Source organism: Temnothorax nylanderi, unplaced genomic scaffold, assembly GCF_030848795.1.
Source record: "Temnothorax nylanderi isolate EJ_2023f unplaced genomic scaffold, tnyl_v1.0 TNYL_tig0112_pilon, whole genome shotgun sequence".
Lineage (NCBI taxonomy): Eukaryota > Metazoa > Arthropoda > Insecta > Hymenoptera > Formicidae > Temnothorax > Temnothorax nylanderi.
In genome coordinates, this window is record NW_027249174.1 from 106364 (window position 1) to 124105 (window position 17742).

The 17742-nt window shown below is 38.0% G+C and overlaps 1 protein-coding gene across 1 annotated transcript; it reads right to left on the bottom strand.

The window, feature by feature from the left end:
- Positions 1–3617: 3617 nt before the first annotated feature.
- LOC139776144 (neprilysin-1) lies at positions 3618–16489 on the bottom strand. Its single transcript, XM_071712652.1, has 15 exons — positions 16136–16489; positions 13695–13914; positions 10000–10107; positions 9310–9524; positions 9006–9137; positions 8834–8932; positions 8258–8454; positions 7333–7519; positions 6652–6828; positions 6345–6448; positions 5735–5790; positions 5369–5655; positions 5108–5266; positions 4102–4178; positions 3618–4001 (listed from the first exon to the last, which is right to left on the bottom strand). Exons 1-15 carry the CDS (start codon positions 16337–16339, stop codon positions 3902–3904), a joined length of 2322 nt encoding a protein of 773 aa, XP_071568753.1. The 5' UTR covers positions 16340–16489; the 3' UTR covers positions 3618–3901.
- Between the last annotated feature and the right edge of the window lie 1253 nt (positions 16490–17742).

Consider the following 17742-nt stretch of genomic DNA (forward strand, 5'->3'; position numbering starts at 1 on the left):
TGAGAAATACAATGACGCATTTGCAACGAAAAATAGAGTGAAACCACCGGGATAAAGTCGTCACAGTGACGAGTCCGCCCCGGTGGCTTGGTGACGACTTCGCCCCGGACACAGATTTTAAGTTTGATCGCTCATAAAATATTAGAAATCAACGAAAATAAAAAAACTTCACTGGATTCGTGTTCAGCATGCATTATTCTTATCACTTATCTCGAGATTCGGAGAGAAAATAATATTTAAAATATTAAAAATTTTCGACGCGCAAGAAATTTCACTTTTGACCTCCGAAAACACGTTTGCCTTAAAAGAAGATCACAACATGGCGTATAATCTCACTAAACTCCGTTGGTCACATGGGCACCATAAGTAGCGTTTACAATATTAATAGCGAGTTTACACAACATATAGATTTCGAGATAATTGTAGTGACGACTCCGCCCCGGTAACGATTTCGCCCCGGTCTCCAATATTTTTCGTTTTTATATTGTGTTTCTACGCTACGATATTGTCTCAAAATTCCAAACGATTAAAATATGTTTGTTGAATCTATAGAATTAACAAATAAGAGTCAAATTTTATCTCTTGATCAAATAATATATTATTTGCTTTACTCGCTTCTTTCATATTTATTTTCGAAGGCTTTTACTGTTTAATATGAAAAACTTGAAAGATTACGGAAGGAATAACGTTTCGCCAAGTTTTTGCGGTTAAAAGACATTGTGTTTGATACTTCTGTACAAACTGCTTTATAATTTACGAACAATTCAAGAGCGAGCAATTGGCATACATGGCTTTTACTCTCCTCTCTGCAATTTTATTTAATTAGAGCAGAGCGCCTAAAGATATTCTCAGTATACAATTAACTTATTTTTTATATCGATGATGTCTGGCATTACCAACAAAAAATGGATTTTCCAGGAATTCAAGAAAATATTTGATGTACATATCACAGATTTTATTCCTATCATACATGCGTTACTTCTATATATTATACTTTCCAGCACCATAACAGCAATATGTAGTATTTTGTTAATATTTTTTCAACAGCATCGAATACGTATTATCGTCAATAACTTATTGCGTTATGTATTGGGTGTACAACTTAGTTCGGTCCGTTTTCAAAAGATGACTCTAGGTGCTATAAATGGTTGACGGCGACAGCTGATTTTTGCTGTATCGTGAAGTGTCAACATCTGTCAACCAAATATTGTTTACAAGCCTTTGAGTTTTGCACAACAAGTTTAATTTTTACTGCGTTGAAAATGTCGAGTTTCGTTCCAAATAAGCACCATTTGCGGGAAGTTTTGATTTTCTGTTTCAATTGGAAGAAAAGTGCAGCTGAAGCGCATCGAATGCTTGTGGAAGTGTATGGTGAATCTGCACCATCGGATAAATCTTGCAGAGAATGGTTTCGACGATTTAAAAGTGGTGATTTTAGTGTTGAAGACAAAGAGCGTTCGGGTCAACCGAAAAAGTTTGAAGATGAAGAATTAAAAACATTACTCTATCAAGATTCGTGTCAAACGCAAGAAGAGCTCGCAAAAACATTGGAAGTTACTCAACAAGCTATTTCGAAACGACTCAAAGCCGCGGGATACATCCAAAAGCAAGGAAATTGGGTCCCATATGAATTGAAACCGAGAGATATCGAACGACGATTTTGCATGTCCGAAATGTTGTTTGAACGGTACGAAAAGAAGTCTTTTCTGCATCGAATCATTACCGGGGACAAAAAATGGATTCACTACGACAACCCGAAACGCAAAAAATCGTATGTAAAGCCCGGCCAACCGGGAACATCAACGCCGAAGCCGAATATCCATGGTGCCAAGGTAATGCTCTGTATTTGGTGGGATCAGAAGGGTGTGATCCACTATGAGCTGCTAAAACCTGGTCAAACCATCACGGGAGACTTCTACAGGCAACAATTGATCCGTTTAAAGCGAGCTATAAAACGTCCAGCCGAAAAACGTACAGAATATGTGACCAGACACGAATCCATAATCTTTCACCATGACAACGCTCGGCCTCATGTTGCTGTTCCGGTTAAAAACTATTTGGAAAATATCGGATGGGAAGTTCTGGCTCACCCGCCTTATAGCCCAGACCTTGCCCCTTCCGACTACCATTTGTTTCGATCGATGCAGAACGCTTTGACTGGAATACGCTTCACTTCAGAACAGGGTATCAAAAATTGGCTCGATTCATTCGTGGCTTCAAAAGATGAACGCTTCTTCCGCGACGGAATCCATAAATTGCCAGAAAGATGGGAAAAAGTAGTGGCTAGCGATGGACAGTACTTTGAATAAGGTATTAATTCATTTTATCGTTCAAATAAATGCGTTTTTCAAGCAAAAAAACGGACCGAATTAAGTTGTACACCCAAATTGCATGCTTATCATATGTAAACCCAATTTTTGTTGCCAACGTCATTACCGGAGATCACCGATTTGTTTGTCTATGCGCTCCTTATCTCACTTATTATTATAATTCGTTATAATTTATTACAAATATAAATTGGTGTGGATCTTTACAATAGGTAAAGGTGATTTGCTTCGAAGTTTTCGATATACACCTTAAACTTCGAACCTTCGAAGTTTAAGGTGTCTTCGAAGCTTCGAAATTTCGAAAAATGTTATTTTAGTTATTTGTGTGAATGGCGAATTCATTTAGAGAACGCTAAAAATATTATAAACAGAAAAAATTAGTTAATATATATGTTCGAAAAATGAATTAAATTCACACAAATATATTTTTCGAAACTTCGAAGATACCTACTTAAACTTTGAACCTTCGAAGTTAACTTCGAAGCTTTGAAGTTTTGAAAAATATATTTGTGTGAATGGCGAATTTATTTAGAGGACGGTAAAAATATTGTAAATAAAAAGAATTAATTAATATATATGATAAAAAAAAATGAATTAAATTAACACAAATATATTTTTCGAAACTTCGAAGCTTCGAAGTTGTTAAAGGTATAAACAGTCCTACTTTACAATTCGTTGTAATCGATCGCGATGCCTTGCAAGCTATCGCTAGTCACTTCAAATCGACATAGTTGACTACAATTTAATCTAATCAACAAGTCTTCTTCACAGCATCACGGGCGGATAATGATTCTTTGGAATATAAATCTAATAATTCTTTCGTGAATTCTAGAGAAACTACAATAAATAAAGAAATATACTATATCATCATGTGTTTCTTCTCATTCTACATAACAACCTTTAAAAAGCGATAGTTATATCGAACAGCCTTATTGTATGAAGCTCTTTAGCAATTGAAAGAGTTATCCAAAAGAGTTAACCCATTAATGGTTAACATTTCACTTTTGAGACTAAATTTAAGTTTACTAAATAATGTAAGTAAATTTTTTACAATTACTTTTGATTTTTACATTCTCAAAAATAAATATTATTAATATTGTGATGAATTAAATTAATAACGATATTTTTAATTTTTGTTAGTATTTGCTTGATTTGTACTTATATTTTTATGTTCGTCATAGATTTGAAAAATAAATGAACGCCAGAACACTTTTGATTTCTTTTATCTTAAATCTAATTTGTAAGGCAAGCTTTCAAGAAGAAAATGCGATTTTTCAAGCGTAAGATTAATAAGAATTATCTGTTTAATGATTCTAGTACTAAAGCTTTTTTAAAGAGAAAAAAAATTGTGATTAAATTCTTTGTAATTATGGTCCTTAATGGATTAAGTATTACTTTAGTTTTCGCGTAAAGTGGTAAATACCCATTCCTGTAGCATTAATTCCCATTGCGAATTACGATCTTAAAATAATATATTTACAATCGTATTGTAACTGCGAAATAAAATTAAGCGAGGTATAGACGGCCTGCTACACGCACGATTTATATATTCGTATATCGATGAATGCGTACGATCACCAGACAGTGCATTTATTCGGGGGGTTCATTTTTGTTCCGAGTGGACAGCGAAACGCCTCTACGAACGCTTGAGAATTCATCATTACACTGTTGATTCTGGAAACGTAATTGATCGTTATCCCTTAAGTTTCCTCTTACGAGAAGATTTCAAATTGCATAAATAGAGAAGAGAGAAATAAGAGAAAATATCGAATACCTTTCAGGGTGAGGAGAATGATAGTCGGACTCGACCGAGAAAACGTAGGCCTCGATAGTCGTATTAACACAGTGTACCTAAAAGCATAACGGTGTCGATGCATTAAGAAATATTTGTGCTCGTATTTAATTAAATCGTATATAAATCTGATATTATGTAAAAGATCAAAATGAATATATAATATATAAAAATATAAATATAGAAATTATTATATATACACACACATATATATATATATATATATATATATATATATATATATATACATAACATAATAATTTTTTAATTTATATTATACTTATCTTGATTTTTTACATGACGACAAAAAATTTATTTGCAACGTATACATTTATATAATATACTTATATATAATGTATCGGTGATAAAAGATATTCTTTGTTACTGTCAATAAATATCTGAAGCGGTCGTATATATAATTTTATATCATATATCATATATCATATTTCATATATCATATAAAATAAAAATATAATATAAATATCATAATAAAAAGTTATAATATAATTTCTTTTACCATATTATTTTATTATTTGCGTAGAATAGATCTGTACCTTACAGGTAAAGAATCGTATATCCAGTTTTTGTCAAAATAAAGTTAATACATTTTTTCAATATACTAGGAATTTAAATTGTATAATGATAAAGCGTCTTATGTCTATTATTACTAGTTCTTAAGATAGAATGTTTACAAAAAGTCGTATTGAAAATTTTTATAGTGCCTAATTTTTAAACCAGGTACAGCATGTTATTGACAGTTGTACTACTACTAAACATGTCAGTTAAATTACTTTATTAAAAACTTAATAAATCAAGGCGCTATTTTTATTTTATATCTAAAAAAATATATCACTTTCCTATTTAAAACTTTAAACCTTGTTTTCTCTAAATTCATAATAACGGGAATACGATTATTTACTTCTAAGGTACAGAGATATAAAAAGAAAGAGAAAATTGCAATGAATATTTGAGGAAGGGAACGGGTTACCTGTGCGGCACTTATGAAGAAGAGCTGACCTGGACGGAGTCCTTCTAATCCGGGGAGGCTCCGGTCCTTCCCGTTCGTCAAGGTGTGCCAGGTCTTGTGAGCAATTTGCAGAGCACCGATATCCGCGACGTTCTCATTTTTCGTCATGTTCCAATCAAACTGTGCGACAAAATTAAGAGAAAATAAGAACGGTTACGCTTGATCTTAATGAAGAAGTTGCGAACATCGTCTTCTTTCGCTTTGGAGACACGTAAAGCTTACTTGCACGGCAACGTCGTTCCCGTAAGACTGGACCTTCCGCCAGAAACTCCTGGCGTAAAGTCGTGCGACGCATTCTATCCTGGTTTCCAATCGCTTCCAGGAGTTCGGCGTGACGCGAAGCAACTCGTCGACATCTCGGTCCGGCTCCATGGGCAGTCTACGACGGTGAAAATCAAAGGCATGGAGAATCTCGTGCGCAATGACCGATCCTAGCGTAGCGTGCACCGCAAAAGCCGGTCCGCCGTCCCACGACCATGCCCAGGATGTCATCATTGCCAATGGAATTCCTTTCATTTTTAACAAGGGCAACTTCAGTTAAATTGCCCGATACCGATTTTGCGTACGACGTATAATAACAGTACTTACCGATGGTGTTTGTGGAGGATTCGTAATAGGCGTGTACGGAGTAAGGGTAATGACATCTAAAAGCATAAATCTACAATTTAGACAGAAAAATCTTGAAGAAAACGAAGCTAGAAAATAGCTCTCTCTCTTTCTCCTTCTCCTCTATACAATATTAATATAGAACACACAGGATTTCCCAGACCTGGACAAAATTTCACTTGTTCGGAATTTTCTATTTTCGATATTTAATTTTTCTAATTTCGATATTTAACTTTATAATTTGATAAAATAAAACTTTTCAGTATTAATATCTATTCAGGTAATACATATTCCTAAATCTTAGAGCTTCAAAATAAAAAAAAAAGCAAGTCCAAAAATATTAATCTGAACCAGAATCACAGCCTATATCAAAGTTACATGTGTCTCCCAGACCCATGGTGTGTATGCTCTGAAAGCTTGTGTGTTTTAGGGATTAATAATCTAGATATTTTGACAATTTAAATAAAATGTAAAACTTATAAAAAACGGAGCAGAAGAAACGATGAGAGAACTATTTGATACAGTTAGAAGTTTTTTTTCTATTCGTGGACCTCTATTAAAAATAAAAGGCTTAAATGGAAGTTTTTCTCACCTAATTATTGCGTTTCTTCGTAACGGACTTGGGTCTTGTAAGCTTCGCATCTGACGGAACCTTCTCAGGACAGTGGCGATAAAGTCGTCTGAGTCAATTACGACCTACGAGACAACACTATTTAAGAATATTGATAGAAAAGACAATAGAGACGAATTTTAAAGTTTACGTCATCTTATCGTTATTACGAATTAGATCCACATTTCTGCTCTTCTGTACGAAAGGGGAAAACCTATCTCTTCCGTTTTAATCGTGTCTCAATAAGTTCAATATGTATTTGTGTGTAAAAGAAGATAATCGCTTTCACCTCGGCCATCTCATGTGCTAGCAAGGTGTCATTGTAGAAATCAGGCGACACGTGAAATCGACCTCGTAAGGAATTTAGTTTCTGCAACGCTTGCGTCCTGGTCTCGTCGTCCAGCCACGACTTCACTAATATACGCTCGGCTATCGTCTCCTTCACGCGTTCGAACAACGCAGTCACCTACGGGACAATAGCGATTATTATTAAATCAAAACAAGGATTTACACGACAAAGATTAATCCTTAACCGTTTCAACGCTTCGAGAAATGTGAGGTACATATGCAAGACTGTAACGTCGCTCGAGCGGCAGATAAGCAGCGTTCGTTCGCGTTTCAAATTCGTATTAAACTTGTAATTAACCAGGGAATGGGCTCCTGATTTTTTTGTTTGCATAAATGGTCACCTGGGGTAATTTTTACACCCCACTTAAAAGTCATTGTTATTAATTACATATTGCATATTTTTAATTGTCTATAATTTATTACTATTTGAGGACGATAGATATACTCAACATTTTCTAAAAAACGTAAAAAATATATATATATTTAAAAAACGAAAGAAGCACACATTAAAATTATTGTGACATGAGCTTTATTTTTTCGATACTGTGTAAAAATCATCTCAAGCGCACCGTTCATCCCGGATTAAAGAGTAATTAAAAAATCGACGGAAGAGAAGTATTACCCTGTCGACCAGAATTTCTAAGTACTTTGGAGTGTACTGCCGCACGTAGAGCGCACTGACCGCCTCGCCGAATACGCTTCTGGTCAGTTGGTAGCAGGGGGCTTCCCAATCCTTGACGGCGGTGACGTTTGCAATGTCGTGCCACGTGTCCATCGCGTAGAGCAACAGCAATCCGTTATGAATAATCCTTCGTGATTTATCATAATTACGATTAGGTATTAATCGATACGAGGTACAGTACGTTATAGTTGTGACTGGCTAATCAATACGAGATATATACGAGATCTCGAGCAAGCTATATAATTATTATTTATCATTAATATAGATAAGATATTAATATAAATTGATAAATTGATGAATGTTAGTATTATATTAAATATTAATTAGTATACGTATTATGTATAACGTATGTATTATTCACAATATCATATAGTCTATTGCATTGTTGAATATCGATTCTCTCGGTTTCCCAACTAGCCTATCGTGGAATCAATCCCTCCCGGATTTATTATGTTCCATTATCGACATTCAACCCCTGGGTTTTCCAGAAAGAGAGAGAGAGAGAGAGAGAGAGAGATAGAGAGAGAGAGAGAGAGAGAGAGAGAGAGAGAGAGAGAGAGAGAGAGAGAGAGAGAGAGAGAGAGAGAGAGAGAGAGAGAGAGAGAGAGAGAGAGAGAGAGAGAGAGAGAGAGAGAGAGAGAGAGAGAGAGAGAGAGAGAGAGAGAGAGAGAGAGAGAGAGAGAGAGAGAGAGAGAGAGAGAGAGAGAGAGAGAGAGAGAGAGAGAGAGAGAGAGAGAGAGAGAGAGAGAGAGAGAGAGAGAGCTCAGGTTCGGCAAAGGACTCGGCTTCGTATCACGAAGGTATAATATACATGCACGAATTGTTATTACGCGTGCGAAATTACAACGATATGGAAAATCCGTACCGTTTGGAGGAGCGATTCAATAGCTTGCCAAGGCTGCGAAAGTAACGTGGAGCCGTAATGTAGACGTAAATCTGCTGGTCCTCGGATGCGACGTACGTCGGCGGTCGTACGCGATTCGTGTCGTTATTATCGCCGTGCAGATCGGCGCCGTTCTCACGGTAGCGTAACGTAGTATTCAGCAGCGATCTCCATTTTATCTGTCCCAGGATCGTCAGATCAAACAATCCTCTTTTATTTTTTGAGAGAAGGAAGATCGATCGAGAGATCAATCAAAAAAAAGAGAGGGGGGCTGATCGATGATTAAAACACCGGAAAAAGATATAAGAGCACCCTCGATCTACTGCGAGCCGAAGGGTAAAGGTATCCAAATCCAACTACAAGTCAAACGAGCCAATACATCTTATTGCTAGTTATAGATTTAAACTACGAGTTTAATCTGATCACCGTTTACAATCGGCTTCTATATAGTTATCGTTTACGATGAGAATTGTTCTCATATATCTTCTTTGCTAACGATCGAACGTAGCGGAATTTCGTGTGGCTAAAGAGCCCGTGATATATCAAGCTGGTACTTACGTAACCAAAGCTTTCTTGGAGATAAGTAACGTTGTAAGCGACGTATACCCTCTGTTCAACGTCCACCCAATTGTACAAGTCTTTGTGCTTCGGATAAATCTAAAGATAACAGGATACGCGCGCTTTATTCGCTATTTAATTCATGTAAAACGGTGGCGATAGAGTCTCTCACCTTCTCGAGCGATAAGCAAAACTGCAAAAGTAGATCCGTTTCCGACGATTGTTCCTTAGGATCCATATTTTTTGGCAAGAACCCTCGGACGATCTCTCGAATTTTACGCGATCTTTGTACGTCTCTGTTTTTCTGGAAAAACATACCGCGGCGTATTTACGTGAAATACAGGCAGGATATTATATTTTTTAAAAAGAAGCGTCCTAAAAGCGCCGAAGAATTTAGAGATGTATATAAGCTTGTCGTTCTTTTTCTTTTTATTACCGTGCAAAATTTCGAGCCAGGATCGTCGAATGGTCCTTACCTGGTCCTCTGCGAGAAACTCATAATTCTGGTGCTTGGCAGGAAAATCAAGATATACGGATGATTTTGTGCGATCGTAAAGATCTACGTCGACGTATAAGTCGAAGAGGGGCGCGCCGTTTACTTTCAGCAATGCGGAGATTAGAGAGGTGATGTCGGTCGATTCCGCGCTTTTCGGCAAAAGATAACCACCAAGTTCGTTCAATAGTTCGTAAACTGAAAGAGGGAACACATTAACACTGCCTTATCGTCGTACGGGGCGTACTTTGTGTATATATAATAATATCAATAGGGGACGCATATTTGGCGTAATTAAAAAGATTTTATTTGATTTATTAAAATTAAAATAATTAAACGATTATCGAGAAATTTAATAGATCTGCCCTTATCCGATTTTTATTGATGGTCTAGCAAATATTATTAATAAAAGAATCTACGAGCTAATGACTGATTATTTGCATAAAATTATATTTCACTCGATTAATTGAATTTTATTCGATTGATCGAAACTCTGCGAATGATAGAATAACAATTGTTAAGAGATTGTTCAGGTCTGTTTGCTTGTCGGATATCCGACTTTCATTGATGTCTAGCAAATGTTAATTAATACGATGTTTTTAATAATAAAAGATAACTACGATATCAGTTAACTGTTTGTGAGCCGAAGTATCATGAGTAACTTTTTTTTTACCGGGTGTAAAATTTACGGGTTTCTTCTTAAAGTCTCGACAAGTATCGTAAAACTGCCCAAGCTTCTCGAAGGCAGCGACCATTTGCTCCGTCTCGTTTGTCAGCGTTTCTAAAACGATAATACTCGCGATTAAGATGATTTCCTAGAAGGAAACGTCGTTACTGTTCGCGAAGAAAGCTGAACTAAGGGGCAAGGCACACTACTGGCTAAAGATCTCTCTCAGATGATCTGATTAGACAAGTCGGGGGTAATTCGTCGACCTTGAATCACGCGAATAAGCGTTTCGAAGGTTGCGTAAAAGTGAGAGAGGGTTTTAGAGAGGCGTCCCGCCGTTCCCGCGGTAAGCAAACCGGCGTAACACACGTATGTACGTGTAACACGTACGTGTATCGATTAATGTGCATTATTTATAGTAACGGCAAGTCGGCCGTTCGATTTCACCTCGCATCAGAGTCCGATAACTTTTCATCGAACGGCACAATCCTTTCCGCTCGTTTCTTCCGTTTTTTTCCGGAGGATACGAGCGTGCGAAGGTGTGGAGGAGACTTCCGGGGGAGACAGCTGGTCGGACCTCGTTCCGTGCGTCACGAGCTCGTCGTCCCTCGCGCGGTTCATCCCTTAACGAGACAGCGCCCGAGCTTTCGATCCCGTCAATCCAATATCGTTTCTTCGTATCGTAGGCGATGTATGCTTATCCATCTCCCCTTTAAGTTTCGATCCCCGAACCGAGTTATATTATCCTGACGACGGGGCGATCCATACGCGAGCGTATTTGGTGCCAGTCGCTCGGCGCCAGTCGCGCCGGCGACACCACTACCACTACCACTACTACTATTATCGTGTCCACGATAGATTCTTACACGAAATTGAGGTCGTGTTCTCTGTCCAGACTCTCCCGTTTGAATCTCTGCCATTGGAGATTAATATGTCGCCAATTACACCCGTCTCCCTCACCCCGTAAATCCGCTTTCTTTCCTTTTTTTCCTTTTCCTCATCGGCACGAGGATCGCGCAATAGTTGCGACGAAAAGAGGACAAAGAAAATCGATAGAATTGCCGAGATATCGTCGTTATCGTCACACAATGCTTCGATATTCAATACGCTCTTTAGGATCGTCGAACGTAATGTAATAAAGAAGAATTGTAAAGGAATTTCGACAAAACTGTGTAAAAAAAGTCTACAAAGTGCGGAGACGTTTAATCGTCTCATATAGACTACTCCAATTTAATCGCATTATATGTAATAAAATCACTGATCTATTTTAGCCCAATTTTTCCTTGATGAAAAGTTAACTCTTCTAATATTATTTCTGCAAAACAGATATTTTTGCAAAAAAAATATAAGGATATACTTTTGAATGACCCCTGCTCCCGATCGACCTAAAGTTTTACACATAAGTTGTTTTCGATGTGAGGAATAAAGTACGCGTGGTCCCAACTTTGGGAAATTAAAAAAAATTTGTATGACAGCACTTATCCTAACTCAATTGTTGTATGGATGAAAAAGTGTATGCATATGGATGCAGTGGGTTCCGCCCCCCTGTGGGAGGCTACATCTCCAAAAAAACTAACCTAACCCAACCCAATTGTTGTGTGGGTGGGAAAGCTATGCGTGAATACAGTGGATTTACACTTTCCCACCGACAACAAAATTATAATGAAAGATTTATTACTTATATCAAAAAGTTAGTTACAGTTACCGGTAAAATTGATAAATATGCTATAATTTATCGTACATTTACCATCGTATATTGAAAATTATGCACAATAACTGATAATTATACATACATATATAATTACCGATTTTGTCACTTTTATGGTAACATATATATCACATAGAATCGACTTTAGTGCTATCATAAAAAAAAAATTTTATTGATTTCCCGAAGTTGGGACCACGCGCACTTTATTCCTCACATCTAAAACAATTACTTAAGTATGTGTAAAACTTTAGATCGATCGGGAGCAGGGGTCATTCGGAAGTACACCCAAAAATAGTTTTAATTACAATTAGGTCAAACGAGTATTTATTTTTTCTCGAAAAAAAGGCTGTGTTTTGTACATCACGTACCTAACTCTCTTTTTACACGATAGATACGTTCCGCGTAAGAAGAAATCGCGTTATTTGGAAGAAAGCATATTATTTCGAAAAACCGCGTAAAAAAATGTGGCTATTTAGAAAAGTTTTCTTTTTACATGATTTTTTTCACTCGGTATGCATACTACCATCTGAAAAGTGCTTGTATTTAGGCCAACTATATGTGATAAAAAAAACTTTGTAACATGTATTGAGAGGGAAAATATGCGCATGCTGTTTTATATTAAGAACTATTTACATGACTGAGTTTGAAAAGAATAAGGGCGAACGAACAACGTATGAATGATAATCGAATCATGATTGGCAATGACAACCGAACTGCTGAAATATGATTGAAAAATATAGTCTGTCTAGGGTATCACTCTCGCTTTTTTAACATAATACAATATATGAAGGGACATGTGTCCAATTAAAAATTTTCATTAATTTATTATTAGTAGAAATTTAAATTAAGGTCTGCACATATACACGAGCAAGATTAAAATAATTTTTTAAAGAACAGCTTTATTTAGAAAAATCATGTAAAAAGACGAGTTGGATTGCAATTATTTAAAGGGCTCCTACCTACTCGCCGCTTCTATCCTTATTTGATGGCGTCAGAAGCGAGAATACACATGCCAAAAATTCTTGCGATTACGTTGAAATAAAAAGATATATCCATAAAACGCAATTGTAATTGATTCAGCACATTTGTAAAATATACCGAACAGTTTCCTTTGGCTTTTAATCAATATATAAATAGATTTAAAATAAAAAATGAAAGAAGATCGAGGGTCGGTACAAAAGTAATGCTTCTTTTTTTTCTTTCGAATCTTTCGGGTCGGGCCATAGAAAATTTTGCGTTTTATTCTGATTTCTGAGATGTTACTTGAAGTTTCTATAGAGACTTCAAGTAACATTAACTCAGTAAAACGCAAAATTTTCTCTAGAGACTTCAAGTAACAACTCACAGTGAAACGCAACATTTTCTATGGCATCAGATTCGAAAGAAAAAAATTGGGAGGCATTACTTTCGTACCGACCTTCGTATTATAAATTAAAAAGGTAGATTGCATGCCACGTTAATTTTATGGTTATTTAGTGATTATTAAAGCCAAAGGAAAGTGTTCGGTATATCTTACAAATGTGCTGAATCAATTACAATTGTGCGTTTTACGGACATATCTTTTTATTTCAACGTAAAACCGCAAGAATTTTTGGCACGCGATTTCTCGCTTCTGACGTCATCAAACAAGGATAGAAGCGGCGAGTAAACAAGAGCCTTAATTGCAAGACATTACGCGATTACGACATTGTGAATCCATTAAAAAGTTGAGTGAACAAATAGTATATATTTTTTTAATTTTTATTACTTTAATTTAATAAAAGAATAAATTTAATAAGACTATACATAATTTACTGAGAAGATAATGCGAGAAAAAGAATGGAACACTTTTACCTCACGGAACGCGATCTTCGCTTCTGCTTCGGCGAAGCGATTGGAGTTTTTGAAATTAACGATTAAGACTTGCGAAATTGTTGCGTTTGAAATTTTCGAAATTAGAAAGAGAGGTGGAAATCCGCAAGGAAGTAAGTCGAGAACTGTGCGAAACGCTCACTGTGTATACGCTCGTCGATTTGCGCCTGGAGTATATTGAAGCTCGCGCTCGGCTGATAGGGCTGCTGATCGCGGAAGCCACCGCAAGCGAACTTGTAAAAGTCCTTGCAAGGATCGACGCCACGTTTCATAGATGTTAGGATTCTCTTCGAGGCTTCCACGCAAACGTCCGTGTCGCAAACACCCTCGGGCCCATCTCGCTCTCTGACGCAAGCTTCATCCTGAAATCGCAGTCGTTAGCTTTGCTTTAACGGATTCAGTCTTCCCCCGAGAAAAGATGCCTATTTCTCGCTCCTAAAAATATCCAGATTTCAATTTATCGTACGAGTGCCTGAGAAAGAGCAAATATCTTTTGTCGTCTTGTTACCTCCTGTATTTTTCAAACGGTTAATTCTTTGAGCCTTTTTATGACAGATATAGATACAATGTAATAAATAATAATAAATTAATAATAGATAATTAGTTATTATACGTCGAAAATAAATTTGATTCTGTCAAATTATGACTTCTCTCGATATCTTCTCTTGGACAGTTTTCGTGCCTCGTTAGACAAAGATAATACTTTAGATGTTTATTACTATAATATCTTTGACTCTAACAAAAAGTTTGCAATCAAATGATCGCGTTCAAACGTGATTTAGAAAAATGTACAAGTATAAATGTCAAGATAAGAGGTAAAACCCTGACCTCAGCCGAGGATGAGCCTTCTATTTCGCCTCGAAACCTTACCTACCGATACGGCTTCACTTTCTGCTGGCGTGTATTGGCATACATGTATCACCTCGAGTAATCGTCGAGTTATCGTAAGCGCGATTTCCGTTTTGTTGTTTGATTTCGTGATTTTACACGCGCAAAGAAAATGACGAATTTGCGACTTAAGAGGGTATTCAAAAGTCGTAAAAAAGGTATTTTTTAGGAATTTTTTGTCGAGAAACACGAAAAAGATAAATAACGTTAAACTCTGCATGTTCTTTCAGCCTTATTTTATGAATATATTTTTATTTGCTAATAAGTAACAAAAACACTCTTCTTTTTTATGTTATATATCTTGGTCACTAGGAGCTCGTAAAATAAAAAATGCATATAAACGTAAAATGACATAAATGATTCTAGCTGTTCTGGATATCTGAAACGCAAAAACCCAAAATTTTCTTATTCAGAAAAAGCTGCCGTCTGAACTAGAATAAACATTATATGTTTATTAGTGTTTCCTTTTTTTAAATACTAATAAAATTTTGAGGAAAAACTATAATATTTTTAATTAAAAAACCGCCATTTTGTCCAGAATGGAAATATTGATTCAGTTGTAGTTCTGACGATAGCCGTACTTCTCCTGAAATAAGAAAATTTTGGTTTTTGCGTTTCAGATACCTAGAACAACTAGAATCATTTACACTGTCTATGTGCGTTTTTTCTTGTTGAGGATATAACAAAAAAGAAGAGCGTTTTTACTTAGAAAATAAAAATATATTCTTAAAATAAGGCTAAAAAAACATGTAAAGTTTCACGTTATTCGCTTTTTTGTTTCCCTACAAGAAATACCTTCTATGTACGAACTTTCAAATCAAAATACCCCCTTAAGCGATTCTCCCCTTCTCTCTTTTCAATTCGAGACAATTCCCTCGTTACTCGATCGTTAGAGATCAGGGCGAATTTGCGACGCAAGGGCAAGTCACTGATTACGGGAATCCGGCGCGTTTGTTGCTAAACGTCATGTTTTCTCACGTCAACTTTTACCTCGAAGTTAAACGCTACGATCGATGAAAATTACTTCAAGCAACTACTAATCTTCCTGGCTGCATAAGTAAAATTATTTATTCGCGTCACTTTGCACGCTCTTCGCACATTTGCAAGTATACCTCGTGCGTTATAGCTCGCGGGGCACGTCTCCTTGTAATCTCAGTGGCGATTTATGTTTTTAATTTCTCAACAGGCTCTTGTATGATTCGCATTCGCCTTCTATTTTTACGCGTCATGATGTCACGTATGCAAATAAGTACGGGAGGATGGATAGTAGCTTCGCGCGTAAGTTCTGTACGAAGAAGTGCTATGTTTCTCGAAAAGCTTTGAATGAAGAATATACTATAGATATTCTGCGAACAGCACAACTTCTATCGAATAGCAGAAATTTATTTAAAAACGAAATAGAGTTAGGAAATAAAAGTCGATATAATATCGTTCAACGCGCAAATCTCTGGATGCTACGGAAGCCCGATAATGACGTTGTATTTATTCATATATGCGTCAACGAAACGCGACGAGTCACGGCATAGAATCCTTTTTTTCATACGTCTTCAGCATCGGAAGATGAATTCCAGACTTAATCCCCGAAACTGCCTCGCATTCGCGAAAGCACTTTTTTCTTTTTCCTTTTTTCGCCCCGTTTTATGCATTGCGGATACGGAAGAAGAGACGATCGTTAAAGACGGAGAGGGCACCCACCAATGGCGCACATTTGCGCGGCTGCTCCCCTTCCGGCAAGGTCGTGATAAGGAAGAGCACCGGGCTGGTGACCAGCAGGCTGGTGACCAGCATCATAGCGAAGGTGAGCAGCGCCTTGTGCACGGCCTTGCTCCTCCGTAGCCAGTAACAAGGCACGCAACATATCCATGTGCCCTGGTGCGCCGAACGCTCCACGTGCACCATCGGCTCGTCCGGTAGCCCGGAACCGGCGGCCTCCTCCGTGCCCCCGATACCGCTGGTAGCCACGGTCGCGCCGTGCGCCCCCCCGCGCGCGCCCGCCCCGCTGGCGCATAAATTGCGGGGGCTCAAGGGCAACCGCGCGCTCGCGTCGCCGCGTAATCTACCACCCCCACCCCCACCCCCACCGCCACCACCCCCACCCCCACTCCCACCACCACCGCCGCCACCAGCACCAGCACCACCACCAGCACGGGCCCCGCGGACCGCACGGCCCCCGTAACCCTGGCTCACCGTGCACAGAGCCACATTTGCCGGGTTCCGCCGTACGTCCTGTCCCTAAATCCCGAGCCCGCGTCGAGGCCGACCGTCGTTCCGCGGCCCCCGGGCGGCCTGCCGACCCCCGCCGGCACGAGGATGATGTCGATTGAGCGATGAGAATGCACGGCACCAGCTCTCACCGAGTGAGCGTCGACTCCTCGAGCGGCTCGTCGCGGGGCTGAAATTGCACGGGAAAATTTCCATCAGATTTGAAATCGCGCCCTCGTCTCGCCTCGCTTCGGCGCGCTTTCAAAGACCGCGAATTATCGCCTGAAGATCATCGTTACGTCTTTCTTTTCCTAAACTTCATATATTGCGGAGTCAAGAAGAAAAAAAGTTTATATATATTTTACACGGAACTTATACAGAATATCCCGAAAGCGCATCCCAGACAGCACCGTGTGCAAAATCGGGACATAAGACGTCTTAAAGATGTTTTAAAGATGGGATCTTGATCTTGCAACTTTGTATATCCGCAAAACTTCTATACGAAGATATATTAAAATAAAACATTTCCGTAATTTCAACTCAATCAAAAAATCTGGAGTAAAATAAACTTTTCTGTTATATCATTGCAAAAGATTTTCGTTAAATTCTATTTGAAGTTATTATTTATTGATTTCAGATCAGATTTTTAAAAAGAAGAAATTAAAAATCTTTGAGATAGGAAAAGAGTAGCACTTGATGGACTGTAGTAAGTAAAAAATGGTTTCCGTAACTGTGTTCAGTTTTGTTTGTCAAATTTGAAAACTGTCTTTTGCTGAAATCAACCTAGGAGTCCAAGACCGAATACCTTTTACGTAAGTCACATTTTACTTACGTGAATTTTCAGGGACGACAGGACGCGACGATCGAAATTCGCAATTTCGCACAAACTCGCCGCGTTTCTTCGAACTTCACTTCCGATCGAGCGGTTAGACTCGAAAGAGCGGGATGTGCACATGGCGTGCTCGACGCGCCGTGCAAAATTTAATCGACGACGTTTCGACGACGTGGATCGACGTTTAAGCGACGTTATCACGATCTCAAGGGTACGGCCTGTGACGGGTTACGAACGCGATATACTGCGATATCCGTTCTCCGAGTTC